The sequence below is a fragment of the Arthrobotrys flagrans genome (assembly GCF_004000055.1).
Source record: "Arthrobotrys flagrans strain CBS H-5679 chromosome Unknown unitig_1, whole genome shotgun sequence".
NCBI lineage: Eukaryota > Fungi > Ascomycota > Orbiliomycetes > Orbiliales > Orbiliaceae > Arthrobotrys > Arthrobotrys flagrans.
In genome coordinates this window covers 420,925-441,189 of record NW_027137556.1, presented here as the reverse complement: position 1 = coordinate 441,189, position 20,265 = coordinate 420,925, and the positions used below count along the sequence as shown (strand labels likewise).

General features: G+C 45.3%; 8 protein-coding genes across 8 annotated transcripts; 3 read left to right on the top strand and 5 right to left on the bottom strand.

The window, feature by feature from the left end:
* Positions 1-987: 987 nt before the first annotated feature.
* Positions 988-2,135, top strand: DFL_008092 (uncharacterized protein; the record flags this gene model as incomplete). The annotated part of the gene is made up of 3 exons (XM_067637777.1): positions 988-1,169; positions 1,229-1,726; positions 1,787-2,135. 3 exons carry the CDS (start codon positions 988-990, stop codon positions 2,133-2,135), a joined length of 1,029 nt encoding a protein of 342 aa, XP_067485731.1.
* A 3,667-nt stretch (positions 2,136-5,802) lies between these two features.
* DFL_008091 (uncharacterized protein) lies at positions 5,803-9,193 on the top strand (the record flags this gene model as incomplete). Its single annotated transcript, XM_067637776.1, has 5 exons — positions 5,803-5,973; positions 6,160-6,519; positions 6,581-7,097; positions 7,511-7,711; positions 7,839-9,193. 5 exons carry the CDS (start codon positions 5,803-5,805, stop codon positions 9,191-9,193), a joined length of 2,604 nt encoding a protein of 867 aa, XP_067485730.1.
* A 282-nt stretch (positions 9,194-9,475) lies between these two features.
* DFL_008090 (uncharacterized protein) lies at positions 9,476-9,938 on the bottom strand (the record flags this gene model as incomplete). The annotated part of the gene is made up of 2 exons (XM_067637775.1): positions 9,476-9,680; positions 9,739-9,938. The coding sequence occupies 2 exons, from the start codon at positions 9,936-9,938 to the stop codon at positions 9,476-9,478; spliced, it is 405 nt and encodes a 134-aa protein (XP_067485729.1).
* Positions 9,939-10,854: 916 nt separating this feature from the next.
* On the top strand, positions 10,855-11,548 carry DFL_008089 (uncharacterized protein; the record flags this gene model as incomplete). Its single annotated transcript, XM_067637773.1, has 2 exons — positions 10,855-10,899; positions 10,988-11,548. 2 exons carry the CDS (start codon positions 10,855-10,857, stop codon positions 11,546-11,548), a joined length of 606 nt encoding a protein of 201 aa, XP_067485728.1.
* A 310-nt stretch (positions 11,549-11,858) lies between these two features.
* DFL_008088 (uncharacterized protein) lies at positions 11,859-12,614 on the bottom strand (the record flags this gene model as incomplete). The annotated part of the gene is made up of 1 exon (XM_067637772.1): positions 11,859-12,614. The coding sequence occupies one exon, from the start codon at positions 12,612-12,614 to the stop codon at positions 11,859-11,861; it is 756 nt and encodes a 251-aa protein (XP_067485727.1).
* Positions 12,615-13,966: 1,352 nt separating this feature from the next.
* Positions 13,967-14,981, bottom strand: DFL_008087 (uncharacterized protein; the record flags this gene model as incomplete). Its single annotated transcript, XM_067637771.1, has 6 exons — positions 13,967-14,063; positions 14,135-14,225; positions 14,284-14,357; positions 14,430-14,565; positions 14,621-14,872; positions 14,942-14,981. The coding sequence occupies 6 exons, from the start codon at positions 14,979-14,981 to the stop codon at positions 13,967-13,969; spliced, it is 690 nt and encodes a 229-aa protein (XP_067485726.1).
* A 2,374-nt stretch (positions 14,982-17,355) lies between these two features.
* On the bottom strand, positions 17,356-18,444 carry DFL_008086 (uncharacterized protein; the record flags this gene model as incomplete). Its single annotated transcript, XM_067637770.1, has 4 exons — positions 17,356-17,621; positions 17,682-18,027; positions 18,087-18,191; positions 18,253-18,444. 4 exons carry the CDS (start codon positions 18,442-18,444, stop codon positions 17,356-17,358), a joined length of 909 nt encoding a protein of 302 aa, XP_067485725.1.
* A 788-nt stretch (positions 18,445-19,232) lies between these two features.
* DFL_008085 (uncharacterized protein) lies at positions 19,233-19,899 on the bottom strand (the record flags this gene model as incomplete). The annotated part of the gene is made up of 4 exons (XM_067637769.1): positions 19,233-19,333; positions 19,406-19,465; positions 19,594-19,598; positions 19,679-19,899. 4 exons carry the CDS (start codon positions 19,897-19,899, stop codon positions 19,233-19,235), a joined length of 387 nt encoding a protein of 128 aa, XP_067485724.1.
* Positions 19,900-20,265: the final 366 nt, after the last annotated feature.

The following is a 20,265-nucleotide window of genomic DNA, read 5'->3' as shown; positions in this document are numbered from 1 at the left end:
AGTCCACTTGAAGGACGTGGATTGTCACTGACCAACTTCGACAACATAATTAATGTATATAATAGAGGTACTCTACGAGGCTAAGGGCGGAAAAGCGGTTATAACGGTAGCTAGCTAACGCCGGAACATATCGACTAGCTCAATATAGTTTCCCTGCTGAATTGGATTTGTTGCTCCAAATTTGCAAATCCGAGTTATCCTAAAATGTGTATAAAGATATGCGGGCTTCCACGCGCCTGTCAGCCATTAAATCAGCTAGTTGAGTTAACGAGACTGCATTCTAGAACTGCAGCATGTTGACGCGAGAGGCTACATTCCTAGTATTTCTGAAGAAAAATTAATACTACTTGTAGATAACACCTGATGTTTGCCCTTAAAATTCGGATCTCGGGCCGTTTTTAACCCACAATTTCGAACCTCGGACTATTTAACCGTCAATCCTGCAACACCCCTGCGTTGGAAGTCATTCCACGGTTCCGAGTTGTTTCGATGTTTCGAAAACAAGCTTTAGAAATTGATCACAAGAACGGGACAAGGCGTCTTGGTTTGCATTCTAACAAAGCTTGTCTAGACATTAGTTTCGGACGCAGGTCCTCCGTGGTTGACTTTCATGATGAGTACTATTGGCTCGAGCTTAGGCGTGGTATTTTTAATATCCGTTCATCCGTTGACTGAATATCCCGGTCATGAATTGCAGAACGCATTGATAGTATAGGCATTTTGAACCAGAAAATAGCTGGTCGTCATATTTGCCGTCGTCATTAAGGAATCCCAATCTGTCAAGATCCTAGCAGTTGATCCAGAACAGACTGGGTCCATGGGTATAAACCGTAATCATTCGGGGTTCCACGAACCACAGGAATAAATATATAAGAGATCACTATATCCAGCGTAAGAACGGATACCCAACTCCTGTCCCCAGAAGAACCATCCAGAACTGTTCTTGGAATTAAACCTTTTGAAATTAATATCAGAGGGCATATCAAAATGGTTGTGTTTAGCAAGCTGACATCTGCTGTTCTAGCAGTCGGAGCTGCCTCTGCTCACACTATCTTCCAAGAACTCTGGGTCAATGGTGTTGCACAGGGACACACCGTCGGTATTAGAGTACCATCATACGATGGTCCTATTAATGACGTTACGAGCAACGATATAATTTGTAACGGAGGGTAGGCATTCCTTTAAGGCAGCTTTGGTGTATATTAAGTTATTGACAATGATATCCTAGCCCCAACCCGTTGAACAAACCTTATCCATCAACAATCATCCAAGTCCCCTCGGGTGCCACGGTCGGCCTAGAGTGGCACCATACTCTAGCTGGTCGAGATGCCAGCGATACTGCCGACCCTGTGGATCCAGGCCACAAGGGGCCAATCATGGCCTACTTGGCTGCTGTTCCGAGCGCCCTTCAAGAGTCTGTTACTGGACTCAAGTGGTTTAAAGTTTATGAAGATGGCTGGGATCCTGCCACTAACACCTGGGCTGTTGATAAACTCTATGCTGCTAAAGGTTTGGTGAGCTTCAAGCTTCCGGATTGTATTCCTCCTGGAAACTACTTCCTTCGAGGAGAGCTTCTCGCCCTTCACGGTGCAGGTTCAAATCTCGGCGCGCAGTTCTATATGGAATGCGCCCAGATTAACATTGTTGGTGGAGGCACTGCTAGCCCACCGACTGTCTCTTTCCCTGGTGCATATGCACAAAACGACCCTGGTGTTCTAGTCAACATGTAAGTGCTATAGACTAAAGGCATGACTCTTCCTTATTCTTATGCTAACTCGTATTTTAGTTACTACCCACCTCTCGCTAGCTATGTTATCCCTGGCCCTCGACCATTTACCTGCGGAGGAAGCAACCCAACCACTACAACAGCTACGACAACTCCTAAGACTACTCTCACAACTGTTACCACCACCAGCAAAGCGGCTACTACTACGGCTGCTACGACGGCTGCTACGACGGCCAGAATGACGACAACCACCACAACCACCACTACCACAAACGCATCATCAGGAGGTGGAATAGCTGCCGGATGGTCACAGTGCGGCGGTATTGGCTGGGCTGGAGCCACGGCATGTGTGAGTGGATATAAATGTTCCGCCCAGAACGCATACTATTCCCAGTGTATCCCTGCTTGAAGAGCGCGCTAGCGGATGAAGTTCCCTGATATGTAAATATATATATTGTTCGCACAATGTACATAATATTACGGACGAAATTATTTTAAATCTTCATGCTACATCTTCGAGCTACCATATTTTAAATTCACAGCTTGTGAACACAATTTGGTCACGAGACTGCTTTTGAAGTTGGATTATGCATAACTTCGTTAATTTAACACCTTTATGCACTTTGTTGTACTTTTTATGTTGCCGTTAGTATTGGTGGCTGCGGCGACCATTCTTGTCATTGAAGCGGGCCATTCCCAGTCTCCCACAGGTAGCTCTAATAGTATAACATTGCTCGTGACGGTTGCTACATGGGCCATAGAGTTTGCAAAGGCTCCAATTATACCCTGCAGTGCCATATTCCTTTAAAAGGCCCCAACCGGCCCCAACCGGCCGGCGAACTTTTATACTTCGCAATATCGGCCGCCGGCCTCTGCGTATAAGTAGGCGACTTCGAACATCTTTAGGTCCACAGGAAATCTTGTCCAGAATTTAATGGCTTACAGTGATGCAAATTTGGTCTGAATAACAGCTTGACGATGATAACCTTAATAATGCAAATTTGTATTCTCAAAATTCTACAGCATCTTAACTTGACTAGATAGCGATGAATTCGGTATATATAACACTCAGAGATATTTTCGAAAGAAATTCGAGACTTTTTGGTACCTGTAGTACAGAGTTTCGAAATTAGTCCCAGTCCGTGAAGACACTTGCTGAATGCATGATCATCACAATAACTTACCCTTTGTGGAAGGAAGCCCTTTTCTCTACGTCTTCTAAATCAGCTTTAGTACCCATCCAACCATGTATATTCTCAGGATATGTATCGATGTAACCCCGTTCTCCTAGTACAGTTTTGTAGTTTGCTATCTTCTCTGGGTCTTCATCTTTTGAAGCAAGGCAGATGTGGGGAATAGTAATGAGTTCGGGATCTTCGTTTGTAATAAATCTGGCAATGACTGTTAGTTCAATCCTCAATCGTAGATCGGATCTTGAGGGAGTACGTACGAAGGATGTGTTTGCCCAGATACAAGATACGGCGTGTCTTTTCGTGACATCAGAGCGACCACTTTGCCACCAAAGCAGAGTCCAAAGATCCCCCATTTCCCCACCGACGGCCACAATACCCCCCATTTTTCCATATCCTCAAGAATTTGACCCGGAAAGTCACGAAATTCATTTATTTTCCCCATGAATTTTGCGAGGAGGGCGTTCTTTACTTTTTCAGGCACCTGGTCAAGAGAGTGATACTTTGGCGGGATAGCGGCGTCGCCCAGTATGTCGGGAATTATTACAAGCGCCCCAGAAAGTCCAGAAAGCAGATCGGCTGCAACAAGAACTTGATCTGAGTACCCATAGGCATCGTATATAAAAACGATAGCGGACTTTGAATTTGAAGGGCCAGTAACATCTTTTTAGATCATGAAATTATATTAGTCTGCTGTCCTAAAACTACCATGGGCGCTTAGAATAAGAGATAGACTATGAAGCTACTTACATAACTTCAGCACGTCAGTTTCACGAAACGCTCCTTTAGCAGCATATCCTTCCAATAGGATCGACGGGGTACATAGACATGCTTGGGAAGGTGTAGTTGCCATTTTTTCGAAGCTAAGAGAGCCAATATAATATATTGTATTTTACGTATATATCAAGAACAAATTGGCAGTTAGGGGGCGTTTCGATTCGAAATTCGGTACTAATGACAGTTGATTTATAGCTGACGGTCAATGCTTGCGAGAGCCATCGTAGCTATGGTGAGTTCATGGATTTTACTTTGATTTTCATGCCCGTCGGTGCCGGAATGCCGAGACCTGCGGTCCGTGGGGTGAAATCAACGGGGTTAAAAAAAATTTTAAATCCGTGAGTACACTTCTAGACCATATGAGTTAGCTCCATTGGTTCAGTGAATGGAACATAGAACTCGATCGATGGTATCAGTAGCACTTTCACGGCTTACTAGTTGCAAACATTTGCGTAGCGTCCGATGGGACATTGAGCTGGATCGGGGCCCGGGGTTGGCGTGTGTCGACTTGTTGATTAATTGATAGCTTTCCCACTGCCGACACTAAGAAAATAGTAGTCTTAATTAAGATGTTCTAATTAGGTGAAGGTTTTAGGCTTCTACGACTTCCCACTCCTATGAGATAACTATCTAGCTAAAAACCTGGGTCGTATTTCCTCAGGTACTACTTGAATTAATTAATTAGACTTGTGGTTAGACTTCGAAGCCAGCTGAGGCGCTTGCATTTTATGTGTCATTCAGGCCAAAACTGTGTTGCTCAATCGAGACCCAAAATAACAGCTAGCTACTTGAGACAAGAGTGACGTGAGGAGTATGACTGTGTATATCCGCATCCTAACGAAATACGTTTTAAATGTTTGAGTTTTGGGCTTGCACTCATGAGCTCACGAGCTCGGGCAAATCCACGGATGCTATCCTCAAGACCCATAGCTGCCTTGTTGGAGATACATTGACACATCTAATTAGATGCTATGGAGATATCCAGATGAATATCAAGTTTATAAACGAGTGCTGCCCAAAGCGATAATTTTGGATTTCGCCACTAGTTAGTGTTATAATTACTGTACGTACCTACAATACCGATATATATGTTTATATAGGAATAGGCGTCCTGTTGTGGTGGAAGCGAACCTACTATAATAGTCACCACCCACCGTACTGTTGGGAGGCCTGAGGAAAACGCGTATTGTAACACCTGAGACAGAGTACGAACCGATATTTCCATTCTACAAGAAGTCAGAACCACTCCATAGGCGTGCATGTTAAAAACATGCTAATGCTAATTAGCCTAGTTAACCTACGATCCGATTACAACACTGAACAGCTTTATTTTCTCTGTAGTTGTACAAATTGGGATGAGCCGGGTCGGGTTTGACTTCGTCGACAGTTGATGATAGCTATACTATTATTGCCGAATATGTAAAATTTAGCCTACCTGGGCCACAGTAAACCCCGTAGGCAGCGATATCTACGTCGCAACAGGGAGGTGTATATGAGTTGTCTTTGCAAGTAATGTTTTCCCTGCGGGCAGGGCTAGTGTGAGCGTCCAGGTGAGTTGTGGGGAAGAACGAGAACGCCGGTAAAGAATATGGTTATAAATATGCTGAGAGCTTTCACTTTGACTGGAATATCGAAAGTCGGCGAGTTGGCAATAAGAGAAGTGCTGTAAAATGGATTCGATTGGTATCAAGCTGATAATGAATGCAAGCTGGGTGTGGCAACCATGCGACTTCGATATCTCACCACCCCCTGCTTCCTACAGCGAGCATTAAGCTTAGACTATTTCACCAACATCCGAAATCTTCTAATGAGCCTACTTTAACCACCGGCGACACAAGCGAATACCGCATCCCGATCGACGGCGAAACTTTGCCAAGTAGTAAATTATAATGGGTTAATCGAAGCCTTCCTCAAATTTTACAAGAAGGGGGATAGAGAATGGGAGAGTTTATTTTATAGCCTACCTGGAGAAGAGCCTTATAACTATAACGTCCGATCACCATGTTTCACAAAGAGAGTGGGCAGGTTAATGGAATCCTTATCGGAGACTTACCGGGCAGCGAGTAAACGACAAGGCCCAGCTATATGGTTCCATAATATGACCATAACATGGCGAATACACTGTTCGAGGTCGTTATGAGAACGAGGGACAACTTATTCTACAATGTCGGTGCAGTAGATCCGGACGACGTTACTATGGAGTTTTCGTACACAGTTGCAATACTCAACAGGGATTTCCTAGAGAACTTCAGAGATGCTATTAAATTCCAAGACTTTCCTGTATCTCGAATGACGGCAGATTATCTACATTTACTCTTCACGCCTCGATTTAAAGGTCCTTGAGATCCAGATAATAAGCATGGCTCTCACATTAAGTCCAGATACGAACGGGTTGCGAGGTATCTACTCAATGCTGTGGAGGTTTCAGCAGATGCGAGAGAGGATGCGCAGACGCATGAATTCTAGTCTGTGGTTAGCGATTCCGATGTTTCACTTGAACATAGGCTGGTCACTGTCTTCGTCGATCCTAATAAAATGACTCGAATGAGGAAGGCCTTGCCGAAGCTCAGGGACAGGTTATCGCACATGATGGCTGAAGGGTTGGGACGGGCTTGGGATATCCTGAACGAGGTGGGATCTCTGGACTCCAGAATTGCGGGTGTGAACAAAACTATCAAAGAACAGGAGAAAGCTGCAGAAGAGAAAGCTCGGGGTACTAAAGCAAAGAAAAAGACTAACGATTTCACAAAGCTTGAGTTTGATTTAGGGGACGGTGGAGCCGGAGAAGAACCTTGCCCAAAAGAAGCAGACTCCCTTATTCTAAAAGTGACAAGTTCTGAAGGACCTGATCATCGATCTAACCTATATGTCCCAATATTTGATTAAGGGTTTTGGGGCAATGGCAGAAATTTTGAGAGTTTTGGAAGTTCCCCAGCTTCCAGCCACCGAGCTGCCCGCCCAAGTAGCTAAAGATCTCACATTCTATCCTGAGCCAGCACCCAAGTATATGAGATTATCCTATATCGAGACCATGGCTAGCCCGATGAACCAGAATACTAGCCTTGGAGGGCTCTTACAGGCGCCACAAGAGCAGAACACTCGAGAAGCCATGTTTCGAGAGGGATTAAGTGGATTGGAACCGGAACTGACGGATCGTACAGATAGGGCCTTTGAGGATCTAATCAACATCATACTGATATCTCTCGACTTGAGGGACCCTGAAGCCGATTCGGAATCTCAACAGGAGGTACAATTGGTGCGAGAGAGTTCTGACCCTATTGATAACGTGGAACATTTGAAATTGCTCTCAACAGATGTAAGTCCATCAGCTCGTAGTTTGCTTAACCCTGGATATATCCCGAGTTCTCGAAACTACTCTCCTCCTCGACGGTCTATATTTTCGGGTACGGGCTCAAGCCTTTCGGATGTTATTAACGATTCGGGGAAAAATAAATAGAATACCCTGAGCTAAAAGGCTGAGCTCTCTGTCGAAAATGTATCTAAAATTACTTCGGCCTGCAGGACGGATAGAACTAGATTATCTAGAGCGTGTGTTGCAATGTTGGAATTCGAATAAAAGACTAGACCGGATCCAGTTAGTGACTGTGTCGGCCGAGGCCTCTGAACCTTGTCAAGCGGCTTACTTCCCTGCCACCCATCCCAGTCGGCCCAAAGCCAAGTCGAGTGAATTCGTGAAGCCGCCCGACATTAATCTTCTCCACATCGAACGACACTTTCTCCAAGCACTCTGTAGTTTTCCCAGGAAGTAATCCATATCTTTGTCATTAGATTCTTAAATCAGCTTGTGTATAAGTAGCGCGCGCGCGTGTATGCGAGGCGGTTAAGCATAAGTTCGAGTTCCTTCCACCCACGGTACCCGAGCGCGCAGTACCGTCCCTTGCAATGTCGAACCCAGCCAGCGAGATCTCCGCCGTTGCCACAACTTCACAACCGAGGAAGAAGAGGAAGTTAACGGAGAAACGAAGAGCACAGAATCGCGAGGCTCAAAGATTGTTTCGTATGTAACTTTAATTCTCTACACATCCCCTCAAAGTGGTGTTGATCATCGATATATATACTATGGATGATGTTCCAATCGGTATACATAGATTGGCTGACTCGGCGGATTGTCTGATTCGATATAGGCGAGCGAAAAAGAAAGAAGGTCTTCCAGGCCCTTCAACAATCCACAGATCCAGAATATTGGAATCGTCGATTGAGTTCATCCGTGGACCATCCTAATCCAGTCCACCATTCAATTGAACTTCCAGTCGAGGCTAGCCCAACCGGGCACACAAATGCCAGCGTGCACTTTGAGATACCTACAAAAATCAGTAGCGAACAAGAGTTAAACGAAGCTGCAAGACAACTTTACAACTACGATGTCGATTATGCCCGGGAAAAGCAAGCGGGGCGGAATTTATCTGTACCTCGCTTGATCAGTCTTCACTGGCTGCTGAACGATCCTAATGATCCTGCTCCGACACCTGATACCATTCCTGGGATTTATGATACTACAACAGCTGGTTTAAACATCCATAATTCTAATGCAACGGGGAGTGGGTCACAAGTTCTCATCGATCTTGACAATGGGGAAAGTTCTAGGCAGCCTGAGGATCCGCCACCTAGAGGAGTTAGAGAAGCCTCATTTGATCCCCTTCCTGATCCTGGCGATGATGTCATTGAGATACAGCGACCCCAATCACTCGCCCACCCAACAGGTTTTTTTGCACCAACTCCGGTAGAGCAGGCGAGTGGAGGATACAGTCTGCAGGATATTATTGAAGCTGGATTAGAGGCTTTGGCGTCCAAAGATTACACACTCGACATTCGATTATCACGAAGCCAACGAATGCGGGATAAAGAACAACGGGAGGCGTCTATCGAAGATATCGGCACGAAGGCCCTCAAAGAATTACTTATTTACATACCATCACCCTGTCGAACTCACATGAATCTTCACGAGATCACGACCTTCAAAGCAGTCGTCATCAATGCCAAAATTATAGGGCTATGGAATCCTATGCCGGAGGACTTCAAAGATCCCTACAAATCACCTTTTGTACAGGCGTACTTCATGAACGATCAGTCAGTGGAAAAGGTCAAAGAAAAATACGCAAACGTATCAGAGTCGCTAAAGCCTTCTGCACTGCAATGTCGGACGCCGCATAAAGCTTATATTGACGTATTCCCGTTTCCTGGTTTCAGGGAAAAGGTTATCGAGGCAGGAAGTAAAGGCCTCCTCAACGAGATTGAGTTTTGCGCTGATCTGGGCAGATCTGCACTTATGTGCTGGGGTAGCGGGCAGGGCAAACACGGTGGTGAACCATGGAATCCAAGAAGTTGGGAAGCACAGCCATGGTTTATAAAGAAGTGGGAGGATCTTATCGATGATGAGCTGAGAGAATGCTCGAAGTTTTGGAGTGACTTGAGGAATGGGGGTAGAGAGGGACCGGAAGGTCAAGCGTCTAGTTTTACTCCGGACATATTACTCTCTTAAGTCACTCATCAAAGTATTGCGATACCAAGGTTCGAGACTCTAGCAAATTTTTAGACTTCAACCCTATATAAATTTATATATGACATGGAAAGCAACCGCTACATGGAAGGAACCTGTCGTAGGAAATGTTATGCGGACCGAAACCCCATAAATTACAACCAAGCGAAACCCAAAAGCAATCCAAAGAAGCACAAAAAAACGCCTCAACCGTGGGCCACATTAAACTCCAAGAACGCCCACCAAAACAACCGGGACCATATGAATAGTATACAAAGTCCGCATCTAATTCCAACCAATAATACCCTGTGCAATCACTTGCCTGCTGTTCATCAGGGACATTTTCCGACCGATGACACCCTGACCGCCAACTCCGAGGTCTAGCCGTGAAGGCAACGACACTTCACACACGTGGTCTTCATATAAGTCGAATGGAATGTGATGCAATGGCTCTCGGCTGGTGTCTTCATAGTTTAGATTTCCGTCTTGGCTGATATCAATGTTAGCGCACCGCCTCTGCGAGGATCTGAATTTGAATTGATACTTACTGGATTATGAGGGTGCAAGAGCCTAGCGACGGTATTCTGTTTGCCTTTTCGAATAAGAAAGTTGCTTGCGTCGGAATGTCTTCTTCGGGATTTTTTAATGTGATTTTGGCGTTGAAAAGGGTGCCGCTTTGCCTTCCCTGACCTCGAAGGATAGCGATAGCTCCACCTTCACTCTGTCTGGAGGAATGGCCGTGACACATATTTGAATCGGCAAGAGAAGTGTATTCGGTATTATGAAATACAATTCTTGTATCTAAGTTTTGTTGGAGGATATCTATGGTTGGAGTTCGATATTCTGGGGTTTAAGGCGGGTGGATTGTTTTCGCCTCATTAGTTTACAAAAGAACGAGCATCAAGATTTGCAAGATCGTGTCCAACGCTTCCTATTTAACCCCATTCATCTCAGCTCTATACTTGAAGACCATCCCCCCCTAATTTCGAATATTTCTGCCTTCCAACTCTTAACACAATCCCATGTGGCACCTCTCACAAGGTCATGCATCTGCCTCGTACACTTGTCCACTTCGCAAGAAAAACTCGCTCACATCCACATACCAGAACAAACTCCAACTTCCGAACTGCTGCCGCTAATGCATGTTCAGTAATTTGGTTCCACCCAAGCCCCACACCTAAGAGCTCAAACTTGCTCAGGTTTTGGGTCGACTACGAATCAGATTTCGAGGATTCAACAGGGGTGTGTACCACGCTAACACAGGTTGCATTTGCAAAGCGTTGTCCAGCTAGTTCCGACCTCCAGCTTGCATTGATACTTTTTTCGCAGAGAGGTTTCCCCTAAGTCAGACGCTATTTATGATTGCTAACTAGGGAGGAAGAGATGGATGGTGATTGGTAATAAAATGCGCAAATATGACGTGATTGATCTAGGCTGACGAGGGGAGGGATGGCAAATGTCTGGTGGTTGATAGCTGGAAGGTATATTTAGTGGCCGGTATTTTCGTCTGTTCTTTAGCTTTCTTTCTTCTCCTCAAATCTGAATACCCCTCTTTCGACTCCTTCGAACTTGTCGCTGGCATCATACGATTTTCGTAAATTTTAAAGAGTACTGCGTTCGATACGTTTGTGGAGACTGGACTATTATTTCAGATCACGATCAAAATGGCAGAAATATATATCCTCCCTCCCTTGCCCTATGCTTATAATGTAAGTAATTCCATGCCTGCCAAGGTGGCCTGGCGGCCCTGCAGGGTGCTTGAAGCCCTTGCTAAATAATCCGATGACTATTTTATAGGCATTAGAACCATATATCTCCTCACAGATCATGGAACTTCACCACTCCAAGCACCATGCAACATACATTGCAAACCTCAACAAGGCCATCTCCTCTCCCAAGGCCGCAAATACTCAATCCCTCATCCACTTCAACGGTGGAGGACACATTAACCACTCCATCTTCTGGAACAACCTCACACCCGCATCTTCCGAAGATGCAAAACAATCAGCCGCTCCATCCTTGATTCAAGCCATCGAGAAAGAATTCGGTTCCTTCGCTGACTTTAAGACTAAATTCAATACCGCTCTTTTGGGTATTCAAGGGAGCGGATGGGGTTGGCTTATTGTGAAGGGTGGGAAGTTGGAGATCGTGACGACGAAAGATCAAGATACTGTTCCCGAGGGGACTACTGCTATCTTTGGAGTGGATATGTGGGAACATGCTTATTATCTTCAGTATTTGAATGGGAAGGCGGCGTATGTAGAGAATATTTGGAATATTATCAATTGGAGTTATGCGGAGGGGAGGTTTACAGGACAGGCGGAGGGCGAATTTAAGGAGCTTAAGGCGATGCTGTAACGTATTAATATTCGTCACATGTCCTTACGTGAGAGTGTATCTTACTTGGGTGTCTACGTGCTACGGGGTTTAAAAATTCAAAAGCATTGGGACCGATAGGATCAAAATAACTGGTGACGACGTGGGGGATCACTCACCTTCCTCTTCCTCCTTCTCACCTCCTCACCCCTCTTCTCCTACTCGAGTAGGACCCTCCACCTGCTTAACCTCTTCCCAGCTCGCAGCTCCTTCATCCCGATATACAGGTGCATATCGGGCCTGCGCCTGGTGTCCTTGATCTTGCGGACAGTCTGATGGTACCTATCTTGCATCACGTGGTACCACTGGTAGCAAGCCAACTGGACATCGAAGCAAAGCTCGATGGCCAAGAAGAGCACTCACGTGACGCTCGATGAGGTATATGTGCCTGATCAAGAGCGCCTTCTGGTGCCCTTCCGTGGGCCAGAGATAGAAGAAGAGGGAGAATAAGAGGGAAAGGGAAGGTTGCCAGCCACTTGTCGTTGGTCGTCCTCGGAGATGCCCACCAGATAACCTCGTCGACAATCTCGTGCTCCCTCCTGGTGGGTGGTTTGTACCTCATACCCAACTGGAGGACAATGGTTTCGATATCTTTGACCATCCCAGCCATATATCGACCCAAACAGATGAGCTCATCTAGCTTCCCGCTGATCTTCTCAGAGACCTTCCTGTACATGGGCAAGCCAGTGATTGGAGCGTTGATATTTGGGAGGGGACCTCCTTTGGGAGAATGGGAGCGCAGGACGACTATGTTCACAAACTGATCGACGGGCCGACGAGCAAGGTTATGCTTCTCTTGGTTACCGATGACACAATCGATCCAGAATCGTCGGAACCCAAGTGTTGATGGTTCAGCGAGCGACAGAACAAAGTTGTTGCCTATTGGTTTTGTGATCCTTCCGGACGCGATGTCATCACAGTGCTCGTTGATATCAGCAAAGTGTTCTTTAAGAAGACTTCGGACCCAAGCATCGACACGGATATTGTCTTGGGACTTTCGATTGGCTTGGATGAGGCTGAGGCATTGAGTTTGGATGGCTGGAGGCATGGTGGGTTCGGCTGGATCCCATTTGAGACCATCAGCAACCATATCCCAGAAGCAGTTGAAGTTTTCGGGAACACAAACTGCTATTGAAGATTGTTTTGATTCCTATGAAGGAAACTCAGTGTCTGAGAGGGATATGAGAGAAGCGAGAGAAGCAAGAGAAGTAGGGGCATCCAAAACGACAGATATTTGACGTTTGGGGGGTCGTGGAGATGGAGGTCTGCTAGCTGGATGTCTAGCTTTCCAGAAAGGAACAGGAGAACAAGGAACAGATTGAGACATCTTGATTTCAGTCGACTAGACTTGGATGAAACGAATTTCAGTTTCAAGAGAGGCAGGCTGGTGACGTTGCTGCAGTGTGAGGCTGGTGAGATGGGACGGTGATTGCTGGTGAAGGTGGTGAGAGTGGAGGAGGGTTGACTGAGGGCAAATATTTGCTGCTGAAATGAAAGCGTGTGATAGTTGGCACCGCTCTGACTGCTCGCTGTTCATTATGGAATAAAAGCTGCCAGCCAACACCCCATATAAGCCATACTACTACTGATTCTGCTTTCTAGACTGCCAATCACTCTCCTACAGATCTATCTACACTACACATTCCCATGGAAGTCACTCTCAATCAGCTTTGGAATCAAACAATTCAGTTCCCTAGCCGAGGTCCCAAAACCGGCAGCAATTCTATCCAGGTACCATCGAGATTATAACAGAGGCGCAGACATGATACAGAGCCAACTTGATGGATCAGGTACACCACAGCGTTGCATACACAGACATATCCTTTAATTTGCTGAGCTTCAAATGCTAACTTGCCCTTTAACCAGGAATTTCAATATATCTAAGAAAGGCTCTTCCAAGAAAAGTTCCTCTACACCAAAGCATCACAAGGCTCTATCATGTGCTTATTGGACTGAGTTCAAAGCTGCAACAAAAAAATGCAACAGGAGATTCGTGTTGGGCTGAGGTTACTGGCAGACGTCTTTGGGATTCCTTCGTGGTATGAGACTAGCTGATCACTTCGCATAACCTGCCTTAAAACTGCTCTGGAGCGACGGGGTACTGTTACTTCATTCGGCAATATACGGAGGTTCATATGGTACAAACCACCCAACTCTTTCTAGTGGCAGGCACCGCAGCTATATAAACTAGCTCATATCCTGACTTTGGAACTACAGTCTAGCCAGATGGATCATTATGGGGGTAAGTAGGTATATTGCTTTTGATTTGGATCCTCTTCTGACAACTACACGACGAATCACATGCTCGTAAGCTTGAAGAACCTGGCTAACTGTTGTTGGTATCTAAAGCAGCTTAGTCCAAAGCCCTTTACCACCAGGCCCCAAGCAGGGGTAATGCATTTACCACCACCAGAAGATTCTCCACCAACTCCACCAAATCCATCCCCATCCCCAGTAGTAGCGGTAGAACCATCCGTACCAGTATGGCCAGAAGCAGCTGCACGGTAACGACGTTAGCGTCTAAGCTCTAGAGGCGTTGAGAGGTGCATTCAAGAAAGTATGACTTACTATCCACCGAATCGACCAAAGTACCAGAAGAGAGCTCTCCATGAGACATAGAAGTTCCAGAGATAACGGTTGAAGTAGATCAATTCCCAGACTACAAATATCGATAAGTATGTTTCCTCTTTTGGGAAAATATGTGAAGGAGAACTTACTAAGTCCGGCACGGAACCAGATGAAGTAAAGAGTATAGTAGATCTCGATCCAGATCCAACCAAGGTTCCAGACCCTTATCGATCGCTAGAGGTTAGATGCGTTGCCCAAAAAAGTATAGGAGGCTGATATAGGGGGTGGAACTTACAGTCTTGGGTACCACCAGTAGACGTATCCAACGGGGATGGCTCTGAGCTTAGCCAAAGCGACATCGGCAACTTTGGCGTGTTCGTCACCCCAAGCTTGGATATGGCCGGCATTGCAAGAGCTTGCGCAAGTCGCATCTATACGATTGTTAGAAATAGATACACTATATGTTGACAGATTATTACTACATACTGTATCTAGCGTTAATGCCGACAACATTGGCCCTCAACTCGGAAACAACAGAATCAATTTGTTGATCAATTGGTCCTGGAGTACCGGTCGCTGGTGGGTAGGATGGCTCGGTTGGAGGCTCAATAGTCTCAGAAGTTGGAGTTCCAGTGGTTGATACTGGGCTCGAGACTGGAGAGGTCGTGCTTGGAACAGATGTTGCCGGACTGGCGGTCACAGTGGCTAGAGTAGTCGCCACGGCAGCGAAAGCATTGCCTATTTCGAAGTCTTCAGGTTAGTATACCAAATTCGAATAAATTTAAGTATATGAAGAACGAGACTTACCAGCAGCTAAAACTGCGAGCAAAGCATTATTCAACTTCATGTTTGGTGTTTCCCTCGCAGTATTGCCTGGAACTCTTGCTGATCGTTGCCTTTGATGGAGAAAGAAGGAGGGAAGAAGGGTTCCTGCTTCGATATTTATAGACGGCCGTACATTCATGAACTTCCAATCCCAGCTTTTTCTCAATCAATAATAATACAAGGGGAATAGTTTGATTGATGTATACCCATGGAAGTTTCAGCTAGCGAAAGCAAACCCGTTCATCTAGATCGTCAGCCGAACTCGGTACTAGGCGACCACAACGTCGGGTGATTGAACCTGGAAGGCTGCTATGGGTAAGCTAAGGGTGTAACATATTCGGTCTAACTATTGGCTATGTAACTACCCTAGTAAGCAATGGATAAATTCCAAACTGTTGGGTGGTAGCTGAAGGATGCTAGGGGTTTGTATCACGACATTGATTGGGGTGGTGATGTAGAGGGGGGGTTTCGGGGTGAGAAGCTCCATATGATCATTAAAAGAGTTTGACGGTTTGTGAGCTCACTATTTATCTTCACAAGTTTTGCGGAATTGCGACGTATGAGGAATGAGAGGGGAGACGGTGATGCGGCCCGTGGATGAACAGTGCATCTCAAGTTTAATGGCAACTCCTATCTTTAAGCCCAGATACAGTAAGCTGTTGTGCGCACACAAGAACTTGGAAGTGGCAATTATAAGGCCTTGTTGACAAGAATGCTGTTGGATATCGAGTTTAACATGGGCTAATAGAAGGCCCGTCAAGGTTAATATCGAATCGAGCTGCGGGATATGTAGGGGCGAAATTCGGAACCAATTAGGGACTAATTTGGTTTCTGTTCCACTACAGGCAATATGTACATATATTTGTGATATATATCTTGTATAGCACTGTAGCTACGAGACCTATTGTTATAGCATTTATTGCTCCTAAAATATCTGCTTAAGGTCAGTGTCTTAGGCCATCGGTTCCTTGGAAAAATCTTTCTCATTTCGGACAACTTGCGCTGCATCTTGGAATTCCTTCGGAGAGCTCAAGACCGCAGTTATTCAAATTTATTCTACCTCTCTAGACGAATTCTTCCTCTGCTTTGACTGCGAATTATTGTACGACATGTCATACCTAGCTGAATACTAAGCAGCTGCACAACTTGTTGTTTGTGTGACATAATATTTGCTCCATGCATGCGGTATGCAGGGCATTAAGCTCAAGCTTATAGTAATATATCTCAATAAAACTGTTTAAACCTGAGGACTCGGTGATAAGCCAGTCATATTTGCAGGTGGCGCTTTTGGTGGCGGGTTTCGACGGGTTTCGACGGGTGAGGCATCCGCCTGCTCGTCAGAAAATAACATTGCACTGGTACCTGAGAGCGAAAATAAGGTCTCGAGGATTGCCTTCTACTAGCTGGAGGATTGCGTGTACATGTACATATATCGCTATCTGAAAATCGCCTACAGAATTATTAGCGTAAAAAAAAATGAGATGAAAGTTATCTCAACTTGTGCAATCTTTCTTTTCTATTCTGCGTACTGCCTGAACTACGGGGCTGAAAAAGATGCTGCAGGGGCCCTGCGCGCATATATTTCCGGGGTAAAAAGCTCATGGGTCATAACGCAATTCCCGTTTTGGACGACGAGAAGCTTCTATAGCTTTAGCGAATTAAGACCTCCTAATAAAAAGTCTGTCTTATCGATCTTCCAAGAGAAAAAGGTACCAGAGGTTTAACCTAGCCTCCCCGCCATGGAAGATTATGGTTACGCAGATTGTTAGCCGAAAGGTCTAATGGAGAAAGCCGTAGCGATGGTTTTTTTCTTTGACAGGGGTAATGATCCTGTGTCACGGTCGAGAAGGTGACATTTTGCAACATTTGTGAAGAGGCATTTTTGTGTTTTCTTTTCCCATGTAAAATTTTGCCTAATATACGCGGCGCCCAAGAGATACACGGAACTTGCCATATATATGTAATGACTGAGAGGCAAGTCTGTAAGCAAGTTAAGTTAGCACATAGCTTTGATAGGATGGCCATATCAGAAGGTTGGCTACTATTAGCTGTAATTCTCGGAGACTGGACTGTATTTGTTATAAGAAAAAAAGAGAGAGAGAGAAGATCCTAATACTAAGGCTGAAGAACCCATAAACGATGCGTCAATCCCAAAGAAAGTTAGTAAGTACAGTGACCAATAGTCTAGATACTGTAGGTAAATTGAACACCCTGCTACACTCTCTTTCTTTTTCTTTTTCTTCTTCTTTTTTCCCCTGCTGTGGTAAAACATACTGGCAATAGCCCAATTTGTTTGGGAATCCAACCTATAGTTTTACAGCAAAGACTTTGAATGACCCTAACAGCAACAAGCTTGGGGTTAGCTTACTTGGTATCCTGTAGCCAGGATCCAAAATTTAAATGAATAACTTGTACTCACCAACCCAATCGTTCAAATTAATACAGCGTCGTCCTGAACCCGAATTTGCGACTTCAACAGCCGTACCATCACAAACCACTCTCTCAGCTTTGGGAGACGACACGCAACATGACGCAACATCTCCCTCATTCATGGCCTCAATCGGCTTCATGCAGCAACCCGCGCTCGTATCCCCATCGTTTGAGAGATCAGTGCTGTTAATGTATACATTAAGGTCACTTTTCGTGTCGACAATTAGGATCTCTGGGACTGGTTAGCGCCTGCGAAGGCTGTATTTCGGGACGAAGAGCCTGCTAAATTTACCAGAGAAACCTGTATCTTCCAGATATTTCTCGTACTCTCCGATCGTGGCTGCCCCGGCAATACAGCCGGTATACATTGCTACATCCTCTTTAATCGAGGCGGGAAGTTCCTTTTTCGCCAAAATGTCTGATATCGCGACTCTACCACCGGGTTTGAGAATACGGGCTATTTCGACAAAGACCAGTGCCTTTTCGGCTGCAGGAACAAGATTAACCACACAGTTAGAGATAATGCAGTCCGCAGTAGCATCCTCTAATGGGATAGACGTGATAATTCCTTCCTTAAATATCGCATTGTTTATATCTGTGGATTCAGTGAGATTCTTGCGAGCCCTAGAGAGCATATCCTAAAATTTTCTCGTTTATCATATACGACCTAAAGAATAGTACTTAGGCAGGGCACTACCTTGTTCATATCAATACCAATGACACGCCCGTGCTGTCCAACCTGTTTCGCTGCTAGAAAAACGTCGAACCCCCCGCCGCAGCCCAAGTCTACAACTGTTTCACCCTATACGTACGGAGCCGTTACATTACAAATCAAAGAATCATAAATCACAAGTGGAACTTACAGGGCGGAGGCTGGCAATTGCTAAAGGATTTCCACAGCTCAATCCAAGATTTGCGTCCTTCGGTATGCTATTGAGGTCCTCCTGCGAGTACCCAAAAGCTTTGGCAACGGTACTACTATATTGGGGATTTTCGGCCCTTGCTATGGAACCATAGCGGCTTTGCACATGATGGTAAATCGTGTTAGGATCCATGGAGCGAGTGAAGAATATCGACAGCAGTCGAAAAAACGAATGAAGTAATCGCGGGGTAGCTATGAATCCAGAATCAACCGGCTAGAGGGTTTTTATAAATACATGGTTTCGAGTCTTCATTGCCCATGATCCATTACAATATTGACAAATGAAATTAAATGTTCGACACCGTGTACATCCGGTAATACGTAACACTATGATACCACAGTCCTAGCGTCCCAAGTTTGAGCCGGGAGAAGACCCAGAATCCTTGAAATTGGTAATGTTGAACGGGTAGTATTGCTGACCAATGGAAGGCCGCCAGTGACATACTGCTTTGGCGGTGACCAACAGCGTCCCGCCAAGCCCAACGCAGATAAGATGTGATATTTTGAACCCTGCAAAATTTTCGACACGGAATAGCTATCCCTTGAGACTTTCCAAATTTTTCTTCAGTGGGAAAGAATATTTTACGGTCGACAGGACTAAAATATCCCTTATTTAAAATAATGTGTCAAAAAATTATATTGAGTCGGAAGTGTAATATTTTGAGCTCATCAGTGGGGGTCCGTCCAGACTGGCTCGAGTGCTCGCACCATCGATATCGATGCGAGAAAAAAATGAATGAGCACCAAAATGAATCTACAACAAACGCGATTCGCCTCTCATCACCGACGAGACTACTAGACGCCCGATAAGAGGCTTAAGGAAGGCAGAGCGAACGGGATACCCTGTGATCCTCTTTCTATGGTTGTAGATATTAGTTTCGCCGTGGTCAAACTAAATGGAGCTAGTTAATCAGGATATGGTTACAAGGGTGGGTAAAACAGGCAAGTAGAAAGGGTAGGGACGGGTATTATAACATCTACTAGGAGGCAGCCCCCCAACGCGTGAGTGATATCGCCTATTACTTACGTCCAAGGGCCTTGATTAGTAGCCTTAATTCAAATAAGGAAAATATAGTCTGACTGATAGTACATACCTCTATGCGCGGGCGACATACCGATATCTTCGCGTAGCTCTTCGTTCAATGTGGCATCGCCTAAGAGCCTCCGTCAATAATTTTGCTCTACTGCAAGTATTTCATTGACGCTGTGTTGAAAATGGCGTCATGGCAGTAAATAAGATGGTTGGTCGTTTCGGAGAGCTACCTTCTGGACCAATATTTACCGTAGCTAGGTGATAAGAACAAATTGGTATCAGCGATAGTATTTCCTTTGCACAGGCTGCCGCTGCTGCCGTTGCATATGCTTACCATCTTTTGTTCTTGTGAGAATCAGCATAGTCACATACACCCCTAATAACAAGGCACGGAAAGATGTTCATAAGCTCCGCCGCCTCCATCTCGAAGCATAGGACACCTTCCAACTCCTGGCTTATTCTGTGTCTTGTCCGACCATCCCGCATGAGTTCATTCCCCGACGCTATCGTGCCGTAATCTCTTGATTGTGACGGGAAGGCCGTGGTATCACCCATTTCTTATCGCACCGTTCACATCCTTCTCCACGACCACCGACATGCTTGTATCCTGCATCAAATAAGATGTCTGGACCCGCATTTTCGCGTAGAAAATATAGCAAACTGTTCAGCCGAGAGATATATTCCGGTAATCTGCTCTTTCCTCTAAAATGGTTGGCTCGTAGATTTGCAACCGCATTAAGTAAAACCGTTGAGGGAGCGTTGAGAAACCCCGTTCGTTCAAATCCATCTGGAGTGTCCTTTCCAAACTGGTATTGTAATACCCCGCCATGAATGTTTTGTAGTTTACTAATAACCACATCTCCAAGTCGTATATCTGTTGCCGGATTTGGGGCAACCACCGCCGATACCTATCATTAACCC